This window comes from Leuresthes tenuis, unplaced genomic scaffold, assembly GCF_036924035.1.
Source record: "Leuresthes tenuis unplaced genomic scaffold, fLeuTen1.0.hap1 SCAF_10, whole genome shotgun sequence".
Classification (NCBI taxonomy): domain Eukaryota; kingdom Metazoa; phylum Chordata; class Actinopteri; order Atheriniformes; family Atherinopsidae; genus Leuresthes; species Leuresthes tenuis.
This window is the reverse complement of record NW_027325364.1, coordinates 9356690-9374310: the sequence shown is the minus strand read 5'-3', so window position 1 is coordinate 9374310 and position 17621 is coordinate 9356690. Positions and strand designations below refer to the sequence as shown.

At 42.2% G+C, this 17621-nt stretch overlaps 1 protein-coding gene across 3 annotated transcripts in view; it reads left to right on the top strand.

Moving 5' to 3' along the window:
- The first annotated feature begins 819 nt into the window (after positions 1-819).
- Positions 820-17621, top strand: part of stk40 (serine/threonine kinase 40) — a 412820-nt gene continuing 396018 nt past the window's right edge. Inside the window, exons 1-11 of one of the 3 annotated variants that reach the window (XM_072393872.1) lie at positions 820-1030; positions 4188-4314; positions 4842-4927; positions 5571-5714; positions 6577-6801; positions 7124-7176; positions 11074-11189; positions 12484-12628; positions 12929-13048; positions 13236-13320; positions 13559-17105. In XM_072393872.1, coding sequence (XP_072249973.1) covers positions 4197-4314; positions 4842-4927; positions 5571-5714; positions 6577-6801; positions 7124-7176; positions 11074-11189; positions 12484-12628; positions 12929-13048; positions 13236-13320; positions 13559-13777 — 1311 coding nt within the window. In that variant the 5' untranslated portion in view covers positions 820-1030; positions 4188-4196 and the 3' untranslated portion in view covers positions 13778-17105. Of the gene's footprint in view, positions 1031-1885; positions 1989-4187; positions 4315-4841; positions 4928-5570; positions 5715-6576; positions 6802-7123; positions 7177-11073; positions 11190-12483; positions 12629-12928; positions 13049-13235; positions 13321-13558; positions 17106-17621 lie in introns of those variants that run through there. The other 2 variants (XR_011917315.1, XM_072393871.1) reach the window with 2 other exon arrangements.

The following is a 17621-nucleotide window of genomic DNA, read 5'->3' as shown; positions in this document are numbered from 1 at the left end:
AACTGAATTCTGTGATACAGTTTCACTGACTCTGTGAATGGTTTGTGTTATAAAGCAAAATTAAAATTGTACTACGAACACACCTACTTTAAGGTAAATCTGTAGATTAAGTTTCACCAAACAAAAGAAGGCTTATAGAATAGACTTTATAGTAATTGCACACCAGGGTACAGTATTTTCATAGCAAATTCGATTAAGTTTAATGTGTTTCGTTTCTTGTGACTTTTTCTGGTTGGAGTTTTTGCTCATTTTGTTTGTAGAACACATAGACAGGAGGAAATATTTTGAGTTTGTAATGCAATCTTAAAGAAAACTAATTTAAGTAGTTGTAATGTTCAGGGTGGTAAACGTTTTATCACTTTGATTATATTTTCGGTGATGTCTTATAGGTGTTTGTCATGAATGGATTATAAATCATGAGTTCCTGGGCATACTTATGAGATATTTTAATCTCCTTACTGTTTTGAATTATTTTTAGTCTGTAATTGTTTTTGCCCCCTTACTCATTGGGTCCCTGGACCTGTGCCCAGAAAGCCCTTTCAGTAATCCTTGTATAATATTTCAATGTCCAAAACTCAATCTGCTTATAATACTGCATATCGCCGTTTGTTTCTTACAGCATTTGAAAAACACACAGTTTAAGTATCAAAAATTCAAATGCAAACTACCATGATGTAATGGTTTCATTTATCAACTTTTATTATGCAAAGAATGTCATCATCAGTGTGTAACCGGTTACGAAGCAACAACTGAAGGCATTGGTCGATCGCAGCTGTCAATCAAAAAATTGTGTGTGCGTCATTTCCGTTGTCAGGTGGCGCTGTCGCTGTGGAAAGATGCGATCAGCGAGGAGCGGAGGCTTTTCCTTAATTGCTCATTTCTGTAACAGAGGCTAAGCAACCCGAAACCAAATCTCTGTGGTGTCTCCTGTTAAAGCGAGAAGCTCCGCACATACACCACAGCGTTTACTCAAGAAATGTCCACGTTTTAAGGAGACAGCGCAGATCTTACCCGGCGGTTTTGGCTCGAGGTAAGCGGGGTGGCGACTACGTTGCTATCTAGCTTTCTGGCAATGTTAGCCAGCTGTAATGTTACCTACTTTGTTTAAATGGCCTCTCGGCTGCCCTACAGACTCCAGCTTTGTTAGCTAACGTCGTTCTGTTGCAACCACATATAAAACTCTCGGGTACGCGACAGTACATGTTTAAATGGACGTAATCTTGCTAACAGCTGCTTTGTCCAGTTTGCACCGAAAGCCCAACTCCTTGTGTTGTGTGTCTCTTTGTGTGGCTTGTGAGCTCGAATATATAGTAACGTATTTAGCCGAGGAATGCAATGAGCTGTACGGTCGTACTAAGTTTGTATGCCCTCTCAATGTTGTTGTGTTGTTTTTTTGTTTTTTTCTTTTATGTCACAGTACGTTAATATCGAACCTAGAATATGATGAACAGTTCTATTTTAACAAGCACTTTTGGCAGACATTTACCAAGTCGGTGCAGTGCGTGTTTTAAACGGTTTATAGGTGGTCAGGTAGTTTTTGTTTATATAAATTGAATTAGTATTAAGTTGTGATCAGTTTTCTGCCCGGTTGTGTTCTAATTGCAAGGCGTAACGTAAGCGTTATATTCTGTCATGTCGTTAGACTGATCGCTGCCAAAACCCGAGTGTCCAGACCTTGTGGACGCAAAATGGCACCAATCAATGTGTGACAGTCTGCGTGCATTTGCAATTACGTTCGTCAGGTGTTTGTTTATATATATATATTTTTCTACCGCGTGACCTTGTGTCCATAACATGGTCGTGCGGTCAAGGGCATCGGTGACGGTATTGCTCAAATGTGAAGTCCAAAGCTGCGTTATTTGGAAGCCAAGTGAGTGAGCTGACATATGCGTCAGCATTCAAGCAGGGAGACTCAAACCCGCATGCGATTTTACTTTTTCTCTTTTCTTTACCGACTTTCTGTGTTTGATCTCCTTGTGGATTCATTGGTATGTATCGTCTAATCTCGCTGGAATTCATTATAATCCAAACTCCTCGAGTGCTTTTTTGTTTGTGTCTTTCTTGCTACTACCTCGATCGTGCATTCGAGCTTTTCTTGCAGAGCCAGACAAGTGGCACGGTGTCTGCGTGGGTGGATCTTGAGACACCTACGTGGTTGTTTTGTTCTGATACTATTTGAGGAGCCCACATTTCTTGTAGGCACTGGCACTCTCCTCCTTTTGTGTGATATGATTCAGCGGCTGTATCTGTTCTTGTCCTCCCTCTGGTACAGTCAGAGGCAGAGGCAGGCTTGCCTGCCAGATCACTGGCTGAGCGGAGAGGCACAGCAGTGTCAGAAAAGGAGAGCTGCGTGCTGTCATCGCGCTGATGTCATTTAGGTCGGTGTGCAGTAGTTGGTTACATTGACCTTTGCTTTTAGGATGTGTCTGGGGTTGGCTCCACAACACGGCAGCTGGTTTTTAGTTGGCAGATGAACAGCCTTGGGTCCATTTATTGAGCGCCATGTTGCCTTTTCTGTCAATGACTCAGTTAAGTGTTTTAAGTCCAAGGTGCATGAATTACAGTATGTTATTTAAAGTGACTGCCTGAACTGAGTGCATATAAAGTATAGTGCCTGCTATTTCTGGCTTGAAGCCTCATGAATTGCACTACCTGATAATCTGCTTCTTTGCATCAACTAGAGTAAGATGCTCTGTCACTATTGGCAGCATGGCTTGGTGTCACCCTGGCTTGTGCCATAAATGCTGTCAGAAAACCTCAGCACATCAGACTCATTGTGGGCAATGACTAGTGGAGATGGAGACAGATGGGCGAGAGACATGGTGATGACACTGTCTGCTGTCTGGGATCACAAAAAGCCTCATGGAAGTGAGATATCATACAAGCCCTTACTGACTGCCAACTGTCCCGGCTCCTCATTGCCCAAAAATGCCAACTGGCAAGTGGTGCGCCATAGGTTTTGAAACAGGAAGATGGCTAAGAGTTGCTCCACTTAATAAACATATTGTACTTACTTTCTTTGTGTTTGTAAGCTTTTCCCATAATACTTAGTTTGTAGGTTGAAGTAGTCGTTGAAGTATTTTTTATTTTTAGACTTCACTTTCTGTTTCTTTGCTTTGGATATTACGACAATGGTTCTATGAGCTTTTTAAAAGAAAATTATATCTCAGCTGGTATGATGCATAAATTCGAAATTTGTGAGCACTCTTCATTTAGGGTCATCACCTGGACATTTAGGCATTTCTGTGCCATGAAAACTCAGCACAACAGCAGAGTGAATCATTCCTCTCAGTTCAGGGCTCTACTTCCCCATTATGAGAAACAGATGAGGTTTCATCGCATAGGAACTCGCTATCCGTAAACAAAGCATACCTCTCGCTCTCTGATTTCTGGGACGCAGATCAGATCTGCCATGCCGGCTAAAGCAGTTTGTGTGGTGACGTTGTGTCACTGGCTCTTCTGGGATGTGAATCTGCTTCCTTATTGTAGTGCAAGGGCTCAGGGCTCAGAACACCTTTCAGTCTTGTTACAACGCGTACGTCCTTTCAGAGGAAGGTCTGCACAGATAAGCTGGCTGCACAGATTCAGAGATGAAGCATGCAGATTAAGAGCACAAGGATTTTCTAAACCCATGCCCACTGCTGCAGGAAAAGCAAAAGCTTAGAGAATCAAATTAAAATGCCTCTGTTTAAAGAATGACGTGCTAACGCCATGCATTTGCATGCAAGTGCTTTCGATTTTAAATTGCAGATTGTAGCACATTCACTTTGCCTGGTGGGGAGATTGAATCTGAGGTGTTGCCCTTGACGCCGGCATTCATTATTCTAAATGGAGCTGTAATGGCCTCACATTCACACTGAGGTGTGTAAATGTGAGGGGAGGGTTATTTAAAATGGGCTGGGTGGAGCTGCCCTGAAGTTTACCTCCTTCACCTCTGTTCACTAATCAGTGTGCTCCCAGCCAGCCTGTATGTATCTGCTAAAGCGTATACCGATAGTAAACAGCATACAGTTGAGTATAGTTTTTATTTTCAAACACTATCAGTAATTATGAATATAGTCTCTTGGTTATAAATTACTGATGTTTTGTACCATTTATAGTTTGTATTTTTGCAGTCACGTGTATGCGCTTTCCCTTTAAGTTGACTATCTTTATCCCATGAACTAATCAGATTTGTTCCCCCGTAGAGCTCCAGTATGTCCAAGCGGCGCTCGTCGGAGAGGGGGGCTGGAGAGACATCAGGCAGGGCCAGCAAGCTGCAGTGTCCTGGGATATCCGGCAGTAATGCCAAGAGAGCCGGCCCCTTCGTTCTTGGTATGAAAGCTTTGAGTATTTGCTCAACCAGCCGACATGAATGTGTTACCCAAACAATTTCAAATGACTGACAACCCATCATCAGCATCTCTGTGGATGAAAATCCATTTAGTGCACATTGTTGCCGTGTGTCGCCCGTGTGTGAGTGTAGGTAATTGGGTAAAGGTATTTGTATGTAATAGTTGTGGGGTGCCTTTGTGAGTACACTAAAGGCTTACGCACGCCTGAGACAAGAATGTGAAGAATTTTGCTGATCCCTATTACATTGGTCAGAAAGGCCTCGCTCTGTGTTGGGGCAAGGTTAATTCCTCCCTTTGGAAAATGTATTTCTCTTCAGTACTCTAAATTTGAATGTTTTCTGCTAAATAGCTCCTTCACTATCCTCAACACTTGGTGCCAAAGAAAACATTACACTTGTGGTGTTAATGGGGACTTGCACATGGAGCTCCTTAATGAGCTGAGAGCACACACTCCAACATGTAGGCTGCCTTTTGGTCACGCAGCTGTTCTTTTTCTTATCCTTACAGGGCCTCGCCTGGGCAACTCACCAGTGCCGAGCATAGTGCAGTGCCTGGCCAGAAAAGATGGCACCGATGACTTCTATCAGCTCAAAGTAAGTCTGTCAGGGTCAGCACTTTTTTTTTTGTCTGTTTTGGTTTCTTAGAATCATAATTATTTGAACTCACTCTTCAATAGAAATTGAGCATTTCATTCCAAAACAAAGCGATGATGTTCCAGTAGACATTTGAACTTTTGACCTTCCTTTGGTATGCATTTTATTGCCCCTCTTTCAATTTGACACAAACAAAACTTGAGTCAGGCATGTTTACTGGGGTTATCCAATGCCTTCTAAACAACACAGGGGTCTATAGAACCATAGAAGGAGAAAAAGGAACAGAGGAAGGTAGGGCCCCACCTGGAATGTCAACTTTTAACCCCCACGATCATGGTGGGAGTCTGTGTTGGACCCTGCCCTCATATCCATAACCACAGTGCCCCTGTTTCTACTTAACAGCATGGTAACTTCACACTGGATTGTGGGCCACTGTTACAAAGCTGCCTTCCTGCTTTGCTCTATCCACTTTTTTTTTGTTTGTTGTTCTGTTCTGTTCAGTGACTTAAATTCATATTTTCAGGCATTCAAATTTTCAGTGTTAAAACTGTAGAGTAGCCCTCTTTTTTCCCCTCTCTGATCCTGTTTGCTCTCTTGTCTTGTGACCTAATGTTTGCCCTGTTGTCATGTGTGGTTATGGCAGATCCTAACACTGGAGGAGCGAGTGAACTCTGCCGGGGAAACTCAGGAAGAGAGGCAGGGGAAGATGCTGCTGCACACAGAATACTCTCTTCTGTCATTGCTACACCACCAGGATGGGGTGGTCCACCACCATGGCCTCTTCCAGGTAGACTGAGACCAGTACACATTTGGCAATTACGTTGCATGTCTGTTGGCAGACTTAAGGTATATTTTTACTCAAATGATTAACATCATGGGGAAAAAGAGTGAGCATTTGGTGTAATTGAGCTTGGTAAATATGGCGTCATCGCCACTGAGAAGTTTCTGTCATTTACTTTTAGATATAGTTTCCCCATGCAAGTATGATCAGCTGAGTAGTATCAGCGATTAGCATTAGTCCAGCCAGCAACTTGTATTTTCCTTATCAAGGTTCTTTCAATAGAGAAGTGAAAGTACCATTAAAAGCTATATTTATCTACAATCTCTATGTTCACATCCATTCACAATGAATTTCCTCTCCCTCACCTGCCTTCCCATCTGCCTCCTCCTCTAACTTTGTTATTGTTCCATCAGCCCTCTCTCTCTCACTGCTTATTCTCTCTCCATCTCTTTTTCATATCCTGTCTCTTTCACTGCTCTCATAATAACAGCATTGAGCCCTGCAGTTTGATTCACTTAGGTCTGCAATATTGATTGGATTGTTATTGTGCATCTCCGGTGTCAGTGAACCAGTTCTTAATCTATTTTTTAGAGGTGCCCCCCCGAAAAAAGAGAAAAAGTCTCGTATATGAAGGCTGTCAAAAATAGCCTTTCACCTTCTTGAATATATCTTCCCCAACCTGAATGAAGCCACTCGATCATCCGGTTTAGTACAGGAATCTATATAGTTTGATGCATTTGTTGGTGCTTCACCTTTTCTAATGATTTGAAAACAATTACAAAAAAAACTCAACAATTCTGTCTAGCTATAATATGGCACCCACCCAAAGGTTGGTTCTCATACTCGTCTTTCTTTTATTCCTCCCCAGGATCGAGCCTATGAAATGGTGGAGGACATGGAGGCCAACAAAGTGCGCAAGATGAAGAAGAGGATCTGCCTCGTGTTGGACTGCCTGTGTGCTCATGATTTCAGCGACAAGACAGCCGATCTAATAAACCTGCAGCATTACGTCATAAAGGAGAAGCGACTGAGCGAGCGGGAGGCCATTGTTATCTTCTATGATGTGGTGCGTGTGGTGGAGGCCCTCCATAAGGTAAGTCAGAGGTGGAATTAGGTAGACTAGTCAAAGAAAAGCAGCAGGTCTATAAAAAGGTGATTTCTATTTAATCATCCATAGGTTTTCCAAAATAAAATCTGCTCGTGCACTTGTGTTTTTCATCTGAGTGTTTTGGTTAACTGTTAGAGAAATTGCTTTGTTTGCTGGTTGCACATCACTCTGATTACTCATTTCCCAAGCTCGTGTGCCACTCCCAGAAACAAACCGATGTTTGTGATTCCAGTGATTCACTAAGAACAATATGACCTTAGGTAGAATATGACCTTTCTTTCTTTTCTTTTGTCTTTCCTGCCTGCAGAAAAACATCGTGCACAGAGACCTGAAACTTGGAAACATGGTGCTGAACAAACGGTAAGTCGAGGCTCAATCACTCATCCGGCGTCGTCAATCAGTTCACTGGCAAATAACGTCTCCCGCTGTGCTAGGTCAGTCATTTTAGCCTGCACAGTAATGTGCAAGGGGCCTCAGTGGCCCCTGTAGCCTGTATCCAGTGTGTTTTATGCTTTAAACTCAAGCAGAGGTCACATTCTTCAGAGTGATATCAGCCTCAGGAACCCGAGGGCCTGCTCTCTTGTGCTTAAATCTGAGGATGTGTCAGTGTGTTGAGTAATGGTTACTGATTCATTTCCCATGGTTGGATTTTTGGAAATGAACTCTTGTGCAAAATAGAACAAAGAATATGCCACTGCTTTGTTTTTTGGGGAGAGTTGGTCTTTATACAGCTAAAGTCAAAGTGCTGCAGTTCACTTTGGCCGTGCAGGATGAAAAACCTCTCCAACTATCTACTCTCTGTGTGAAAGAGTTGGCATGTTGGTTCAGGAAGCAATAGATGCTGATTAGAGAAGTTGGATTGGAACGGTTTCTACAAACAAATGTGCTGTCTTGAAAACCTTTAAGAAGCACTTAAAGCCAGTCGTTTTATTTGGAAAGACTGAATGAGTAAAGCTCCTACATAAAGTCTACGCGACAGGCTCATGCCGCTGTGAGCGTTGGTGTGTCTCTGTTGCTGTTCATTTACGCTGCCAGAATGCTGGTTGGAGTTTCCATGCAGCTATGTTTAGTTTCTCTGTGTTAGTCAAACAATGGCGATCAACCTACAGAGCAGATCGTGCTGGAAGTAGCACGAATAAACGCTGAACATATTTGTTTCAAAGAAGCAGGATCTTAACACACATCCTTGTGCTGTGTTTTGTCGTTGTTACTTTGTTCATAGACGCAATGGGTTGTTGTGTTTTTGGGAGGTACATGAGACTGTGGGTATGCCGGATCACTGCAGATTACAAATCAAGCGTTACTCATATATACATAAAGTATGCTTACATCACCGAAAGCAGTTGTCGCTCGAATATTTCTCCAATATATCTATCTTTGCACTTTATCTTTCTGCACTTCCTTCTATGCCTGCACCCTATCTCTACTCTGTCACCTCTGACAGAGTCGGACTAGTGGGTTCCTTCTATGTAGTTTATTGTTAGCTTTTTATATAGCTTGTTATATCTTCATTTGTAAGTCGCTTTGGATAAAAGCGTCTGCTAAATACATAAACATAAACATACTTGAGCATCTTCTTATTCGTGATCAATAAGTCTGAGGATGTGCAATGAGATGTCATGCTTCTGCATCTCCTGCATCAGCAGCTTTAGCCCCATGCAGCAGCAGTAGCGGGGATGGTGGTAGTGATGAAACAGGAGAGTGTTTTGGTCAGTGGAGGAGGGTGGTGGGGAGAGGAGCAGACGAGCGGAACACTCCGTCCCAGCTGGAGACAAAGGAGAGGCCTGCCAAAGGCCCCATAGCTCAGAGCTGACTCACTGCAATGCACAAGTCACACAAACACACTTAGGTACATGTGCGCACACATGGTCAGGTTTTACTTGGACTATATTCAAATTTGTTCTTTTTTTTTCCTTTTACATGTGAATCCCTTTACTGCTTCTGTCTTTTTGATGCATCACCTTTGTCATAATTCTTACTTTCCCTTCTCCTTTGTTCATTATACTTCCTCATCCACGTGTCTCCTTGTCACCTCACCCAAGATGTGTGTGAATGTACAGTCAGTGTGAGAAGAACATGGTCAATTTAGCGGCAGATTAATTCCAAAACTCCCCTGTCCTCCCATGCTGCTTGTCAGTTTCCTGAATCTGAATTTGAATCTGAATCTCTGTGGAAAATGGCATCAAAAAGCTCAGCAATTTATGCAAGAATGATGTGATTTCCTCTTGCAAAACCAGCTGTTATGAAAGCTGGATGTTGTAAGTTCATTTGCAGGATCACTGACGATGTATTTAGACTTTTAAGGACTTCCTAGATTGAATTGTATTTCTATGGATTCACATCCATTTATGGGTGTACACCCCTTTAGGGTGGTTTTCAGTTTTGTTTTATTTGTTTGTTTGTTTGTTTGTTTGTTTTTTACAAAAAAGTACAATTAATATGAAGAAAGAATCTACAGTTGACTCATTTCACAAAGTGCATTCTTTAAAATAGGATGTTGTTAGACATTTCCCGTGATGAAAGCATCAAAATTATGAAAATATCTTTTCTAAACATGGGTCTTATTAAATCCCTTCAAATCCTCAGGCCCTTGCAGTTCTGAGAAATGAAATTTGCTGGTCTCAGTAGACGTTGCCCTGAGTTTAACCTCCTTTCTCGTCAGCTGGTGTATTTTCATCAGTGCAGCGAGACGGGAAGGAGAAGTCATCGGGGTTGTTTAGGTCTCTGGTTTCCTGACTTACCCGGGGTCACATGACCAGGAAGCAGAGATGGTGTGGTCTCTCTGATGTCCTCAGGGACCCTTCCCTCACAAGGCAAACATGCAATTTCATTTATCCAATCTCCGGTGCAAGAATAGAAGCCCGGGTCGTGATGCACACAGACAAAAGAACAGACTGCTTCATAAAGGAAGCTTTTATGTTGAGGGTCCTTGAAGCATCACGCTCGGCTCCTCCGGCTCATCCTTCTACAGTTCACAAGGCCACTGTTTGGTTATAAAGTCTGAAAGTGCAAAAGCTGTTGAAGGGGTTGGATCACGTAAAAAGCTTATGTACAGTGAATGCTCTACAGGGAGGGTTGAGATTTTAGCATTTGGTTGAAAATTGAGGGTTTAACAGGAAATGGGGTGAGACACTTTATTGGGAGCAGTGAATGTTTGATGGAGCAGGGTGTGAAAGTGAGAGAGAATAGGGGAAGCTGTTGACCTCACGGTTTTTAGAAAGCGGATGCGAGTGAAAAGCGTGATCCAGAGAGGACCCAGGCTGGAGATGGTGGCTGCTTTTGTGCATGCTCATGTGCCTGTTGAGCGTTTTTTATGTGCGCTAGTTCAGTATGGGAGTGATTATGTGGGTGCACTTGAAGTTGCGTATTTGTGTACATATTTCACATCTTCTGAGCTTTATATACATTGACTTGCCAACGTTTCACTGTACACGCTTAGTCATCGTCACATTTATCATAAACCACAGGCTGACTCATATGTTTGTCAAAGTGCAGCTTTTTTTTTTTTCCTACACTGAAAGAGCACGGTGCCTCAGCTTTGCTACAGCCTGTTTCAGTCTGTCATAACTGAACTCAATTTATTTTTTCTTGATTAATTTTTTGTGCCACATCGTTTCAACACATCAGACATTCGAGCACCTGGAGTCGTCTTGTTTTCTGTAGATTAGATGTTCTCCGGCTAAAACATGATGTTGATCATGAACCTGTTTTGTGCAGAGAATTAGTGTTTAAAGTCCAAGGATTTAAGACCATTTTGTTGAAAGACTGTAGGTTTTTACTTCCTACCGTCGAGAGGAAGGTAATTTTGTCAGAATGTACATTTTGAGGAAATTCTGCAGGCATTGTGTGGACATCAGTAAGATATGATCTAACTCTTTAAAATGAACAAAACTTGTATTTATTGAACTGTTGGAGGTGGAAGACTTTTAGTAGGAGGTCTTCCTATTATTTTGCATCTAGATATGAAATGCTTAAGATATTTTAGAAGCACGGTGAATAATTACATTATTAAAACTACAAAGTATGCCAGCTTGCCACCCCAGTCTCCATCAGCCTGCGTGCACTTCATGCTTTGAGCCGTGTCACATTTAACAAGCGAACTTCGCTGTGTTGCTCTTAAAGCTGAAGTGGAAATATTATGAGATTCGTTCATTAGCAGTAGGCATATTTGCTTCATAACAGATGTTTTAGTCATTATCATTCTGAATATATTATAAATGATGTATTTATCAGCTGTGTGTTTTTGTCTGCTTAAAGGACTCACCGCATCACCATTACCAACTTCTGCCTGGGAAAACACCTTGTGAGTGAGGACGACCTGCTGAAAGACCAGAGAGGAAGTCCTGCCTACATCAGCCCCGATGTGCTAAGCAGTGAGTGACAAATATGTGTTGCGTGTTGCTTTTTAGACAGCCAGAAAAGTGCCGAAAGCTTCACTCTGACATTTATTTGTTGGAGCGGTACAGGTATCACGCTGGTTTTGACACTTAAAAAAAAAAAAACTATCTCAACCGTCACACCTGTCTTTACTGCGATTGATCATGTGACCACAGGTGTAAAAACCCCGATCAGTGCTTACTTTGAAAGTGAAGCAGAGGAAGATGGTGTGATGTTTATCTGCAAGTGAAACGCAATGGACCAACGTATTTGCCAAAGTTATAGAAGTCACCGCCACCCGAGAGACTCCGGGGATTCTTTTTATTGCATTGCGTAATATTGAGCAGTCAGCCTTATGTTTGATTTTCCGATTACTAAGCAATGAGAAGAAGATTGTGTTGCAATCTTGGACTGGCAAAACCAAGAAATGGATAGTTTTTGTGTAATCACGGTGATGTTTTGTTTTCTCGTGCATGGTGTCTGCAGAGGAAGCTACTCTTGTCTTTGTGAAATAGTCTTTGTCTGAGGACAGTAGAAATCCATTTTTTGTTGGTCAGCTTTGCATTGCTTATTAATAAAGTATGTGTGCAAACACGTGCAACACACCACTAACACTGATCCTTGAGCATGCTCTTCCATTCAAGACCATAATTGGATCAGTTTAATCAAGGATTTCCTGAGAAACATCCTGGACCGTGAAGCATATTTAGAAGGATTGCAGACACACATCTTTCCCATCCAACCAGTTGAAAACTGTAGGCAAACCCCCTGCGTACATATCAGCTTAACGTGACAGGCACACAATTAAACAGAGCTTCAGTGACTCATGCACTGATGACTCACCAGAGGGGAAACTACTCCCATCTACTCCCATCCCCCGCCTATGTGTGTCACAAGCTCCAGCATAATTGCCGGCTGCTGCTGCCGCCGCCTCCCTGGCTGCAACAACACTGCCTATGGTAATGCACAGCCACGATCATCCAACCTCATCAGCTCCAGTTTAATAAGTTTGAATCCGCAGCTCATTTAATGTCTCAGGCTTTATTACAAGAGTTCTTTCATTTTAAAAGTGAACCGAGAATTTCTCATAGACACAGAGACATAATGGGTTTAGGGCCATTGCTTGCATTCGCCTTTGCTTGTTATGTTAATCATTAGACCTGGTGACTTGACAAGAACTGATTAAATGCTTGATCTTAAACTGTCCTTGCATCAAGCTCTCTGTCTTCTCTGCTGATGGACTATTCATAGTTTTGCTATAATAAGAAACCCTTCCCATCTTGTCTCCAGGTCGACCGTACCGTGGTAAACCCAGCGACATGTGGGCTCTCGGCGTGGTCTTGTTCACCATGCTGTATGGCCAGTTCCCCTTTTATGACAGCATACCTCAAGAACTCTTCCGGAAGATCAAGGCTGCAGAGTACTCCATCCCAGAGTGAGTATTTCAAAAGGAAGAGATTTTTTTTAAGTGGTGGAACCACAATGCTCCGACAACACAGCATGCAGTCATTTCTGTGTTCTTTCATTCACAAAAAAATGGAACTGACAACAACTTTCCACCATTTCCTATTCAGACTTAGTATTGCATGTGAGGGACATTTGTGGCCTCAAAGTGTACAGACATGCAGGGTTTGGTTAAACTTTTTGATATTTAGTTTTACTTTGAAGCATTTGCATGGCACACATTTGTCGTGTTTTTGTGAATAAACAAGCTCCCCCCCTCACCTTCTCACAGGGACGGTCGCGTGTCGGAGAACACAGTGTGCCTCATCCGAAAGCTGCTTGTGCTGGACCCTCAAGAGAGGCTGACTGCAGGAGAAGTGCTGGAATCAATCGGTGCCATTATTGCCTCTTGGTAATTGCACCCCCTGCTGGATATTTGAAGAACCACACTATGATCTGTCATTTGTAAACTCTTAAGATGATGCAGTTGATTTGCATACAGATTTTGCTTTTTTGATTTTGGCCACTAACTAATTGCACAAACTGTCAAGCTCATCACTGTTGATTTGTTAATCGTGTTGTTGTCTACTTGATCATAGGCAGTCTGTTTCTTTGATGAGTGGCCCTCTTCAGGTGGTTCCGGATATTGACGATCAGGTCAATAACCCAGAGCTTCTTCAAGAGGTGAGATCTCAGGACGATGCAATCTCAGAGCTGTGCTTACAGGCCCAAATGATGCATTTATGTAGGTCACAAAGAGGATGTGTGATACTTGGCTCAGTGCAAACAAGTTAGATTATTAAGTTAATGTAAACCAAAGACCTCTAACAGATGGTGTTTTAGACCACATAGACATGTTTGCTGTATCAGTGTTATCATAGCAATTGCAGCACATAGAGCTTAATATATTTTCTTTGCCTAGGCCAAAGGGATTGAAGAGTCTTCGCAGTACGAGTTTGAGAACTACATGCGCCAGCAGCTGATGCTGGCTGAAGAAAAAAACACTATTCATGAAGCCAAGAGCTCTCTCACTGAGCGCCAGTTTGGCAGCATCCCAACTGTAAGGCGTTTGGGCTACGATGCCCAACCTGTCAGCCCACTAGATGCTGCCATCCTAGCCCAACGGTTTCTCCGGAAATAGCCCCCAAGCAACCACTCCAACCTCTCTGGCCTCCCCAGTAAGTTAAGACTGCTGCAGAGACCAGAGAAGACTGGGGAGGATAAGCCCCAAAACTGAACTGGCATACCGGAGGCCCTGCCTTGGCTGGCGAAGAGACGACCCCAAATGTGGGTTTTGGCAAGCTAGGTGGAGCCAGGCATAAGGTGGGCACCAGTCTCCCTGTGTGGATATGGACAGACCTGGAGGAAGCTCTGAACCAAAGGTTCCTTGTCTTCAGGTTGCCCACAGTTACATCTCACTGTGCGACAAACCAGATGGCACAGTCACACATGGCGCTGACACAAGGCTCTGCCTGCAGCGTTGAAGAATCCCATCCTCCTCCTCCTGTCAGATCTCCCTACTGTAACCCCCCCCCTCAGTTCTGGGTCCCCTGAGCAATACAGGTCCAGAATTATGTAGCAACCCCCTCTCTTTATAGTGGTTAAAGGCATTGCTTCAAGTCCGATCACTTGATCACAGATGTCACTTCTGTATACCTCCATTCCACCTTCCTTTTCTCACTCCTTCCTCTTTCTCTCTACAGTTTCCCTATATTGAAAATGATCCTCATCCAGTCCATAACTCTGACTTCAAATCTACCTCTTTGTCCCTCTTCTCTGTTGGTAAACCATGCTCACTGTTCTGAGACAAGGGATTGTAACAACTGAGTCTTGATGCCACCAGTGACATAAAGCATTAATGTTTTTTGTCAGAGTGAAGATCTTTGAAACCTGTTCGGGGGTTTCTAAAAATCTGAATAAGCTTTTTCTAATTTACCTGAATAAGTAGCATTGTATCCCTATAGTTGCATTGAAGAAAGAACTGAATATCAAAGCATGTGTCCAAGCATCCTTTGATATTTACAAAATGCATTGTCTCCCGCTTTTGCTCATCCCTGTGGAAATCTATTTTTAGCACCTAGGCAGCTAGTGTGAGATATCTGGAAGTCACAATGCCAAGAACTGAATGGGTAAAACTGTTGCATTCTCCATGCCAAGGCATATTGATGGTAACTCTTCCTCAGTGCCACTATGATGAAAAGGCACTGTCATGTTTCTGTTGCCAAAAATCCTGTCTTAAATTTACTCTTAGCCAAGGATGCTGGTACTCACAGGCTCATTCAGATTGAAATGCCTTCCAGGTAGCTTCCCTGTTCCTCCTTATCAAGACAGATCACGGGACAAGTGTTTCTCAGTATGAATGTGAACTGTCATACTACACTTCGATACATCTGCAGTATCTATGAGTGTGCTTGTTGTGTGTGTGTGTGTGTGTGTGTGTGTGTGTGTGTGTGTGTGTTTGGTCCAGGCGAAAAAGGAGTCTGCAGAGCTGTCGAGGTTTTAACTCTTTTTGACGCTCTCTGACCCTTGAAGCTATCCTCCAATCATCCTTGTGTTCTGTTATATCTGGCCTGCCTGAATGGCAGACACTGTGAAAACCAGAGCAGGCTCTGCTCAGACAGGGCTTGGCTGAATGTCTTTTTTTGGTAATGACATGAATGCTTTAAGATTGGAAATGATCACATATCTCTTGCCACTCAAGCCCTCTCTCAAGCGCATCGTGTACATGCTTGTCTTATCTCACTACGCAGGGACGAACTGGTGGCTGATAATATATACTGTATCATTTAATAGTTAAATGAAATTACAAACTCACTGATTCATAAGTTTAGCTTCTGGGTTTGCTCTGTATTTTTGATGCATTCTTCTTTCATTAACAGTGAATTTTTAAACCATGGCAACGCTATCAACGAGTGACTGTTAGGCATTTGTACAATGCACTCTGCCTTTGCATATTGGTACCTGCTTTAGGCTCTCTAGACTTCTTCCTATTTATATTCTGATAGCATGAACTTAGCCTTTGCAAATTTTTTAAAAATGTCTTTTTCTTTTTTCGTTCCTTTTTTTTTTCTCCATGTAATTTCATGATGATTTATTTATTCACTTGTGTAGATGTTTTCCTCCAAACCCCGGGGGCCTGTATCACAGACAGTGATTGTAGACGGTCAGAAACTTTCCTTAAAAAGGTTTGAGACTTTGTGTAACTCATGCCTTTGAAACAGGCCCCACATCTCTTTGCTCTCTCAGCTTTAAAAAGTGTCGTTCACACAAACAGTGGTTCTAAATAAGCCATTGATTTTTTTTTCTTCACCTTTTTCAGACGCATCCATGAAAAAGTAGCATTTGTTTTCCCTCTTAGGATTTCTGAGTCATTTTCTTGCCATTTTGCCACAGTTTGTGGTCAACTTAAGCTACACTAATACCGAGACTGACTTTTTCATAGTTCTATTTTTTAAAGAAAACAAAATGATTCTCATGTTACCTTGATTTATGGGAGGGGGTTTTTGTAGTGTGTGCTATTTCTGCCATTACTCCCAACTCGCCACACAAGGCTGTACTCTCTGGTCAGTATGTAAATAATGTACCATCATGACTGTGCCAGTCATATTGTTTGTACAGTAGTTCTACGCAGTGACTTATCAACTCTGTTTCAACACATACCGATTGACGTGTACTTAAGACCACGTTTGCCGTCAACCGCAACATCTGGAGGCTAAAATAAAAATGTCAAGAGAGCTGTCGGCTCTCTCCCAACTCAATGTGAATTCCATGGGTATACAGCAGTATTGTAGAAGTCTAGGTTATGCACCCAAAAAGGGTGTTTTCTGAACTCTGTAGCTATCGCTGAGTGCTGACATTAAGTGACCATCTATGGAAAAGTGTCTGCCACCGTCTACACACACAACTGCAGATTAGTAAATGGAAATAGATTAAATTTGTGCCCCCTAATTCACTTTCTGGTTAGTGGATTGTACCACATTCAAATGTTTGTTTTAGGGAGTTGTGCTGGTAGTCTGCATTGTGGACTGAAAAGCATGGAAATAGTTTGAAGTTTAACTCTGGAAAACTGTTGCATGATTTTGAGCTTACAAGGCGTGCCACAGCAACTGATAACTCCCCCAAAAAATACCTTAATCGAAAGTAAGACTTCATATATATACGTGTGTGTATATATGTGTTTCTCTCTTCTTTTTTTTTTTTTTCCTCTCTCTTATTTTCACCTTGGTTCTAAAGTAGCCGGCATATATTCGATATATTGCTGAGCGTTCCAACTGGAAACGGGATGTGAAACGTGGTGTTTGAAACCCAATGGGACAATGTGTTGTAAGCTGTTGGACATGGGCATCTAAATACAGACTGATTAATTGTACAGATGAAAAACACGTTTGTATAGAAAAAAAACATATTTTTCTACTTCATCAGATCTCTACATGCATGTCAGCAATAAACTTTGATATGGAAATATTGAACTTTGTCTTGTCCTAAATTAATGTTTGCACTTCCTCACTATGCAGGGCGGCTGAAAACTGAAGCAGAAATATACTTTTTCCATGTTCTATACATGAATTACGAGATGGATAAATATTTTGATTTATGTTTCATTTAATGGCATATCACTTTTTTTTTTTAATTATGCAGGTTTCAGTCCTCTATAGCCCACAAGGTGGAGCAATTTCCTTTAAGAAAAACAAAAAAAAGCAGTGCATGTAATGCAGACATGATACTGAATGCTTGTCTTTATTGGCTTCTATACATCTCTCTACCTAACGTAAACCATGCAGGCTACAAAATTGGATAAGCTGTACTCCAGGGCCAACTGTGTGTTTATAGTGGGCATGAACAGAATAATGACTCTTTGTGTATCCATGCTGCCTCACTTATGTGGTGAGTCAAGTTAAGGGGCAGACGAGTTCAAACGGGAAACCTCCTGCTGACTCCGACAACATTGCAGTACTCTGTGGGCATCTCCACTGATCCCCCACCTC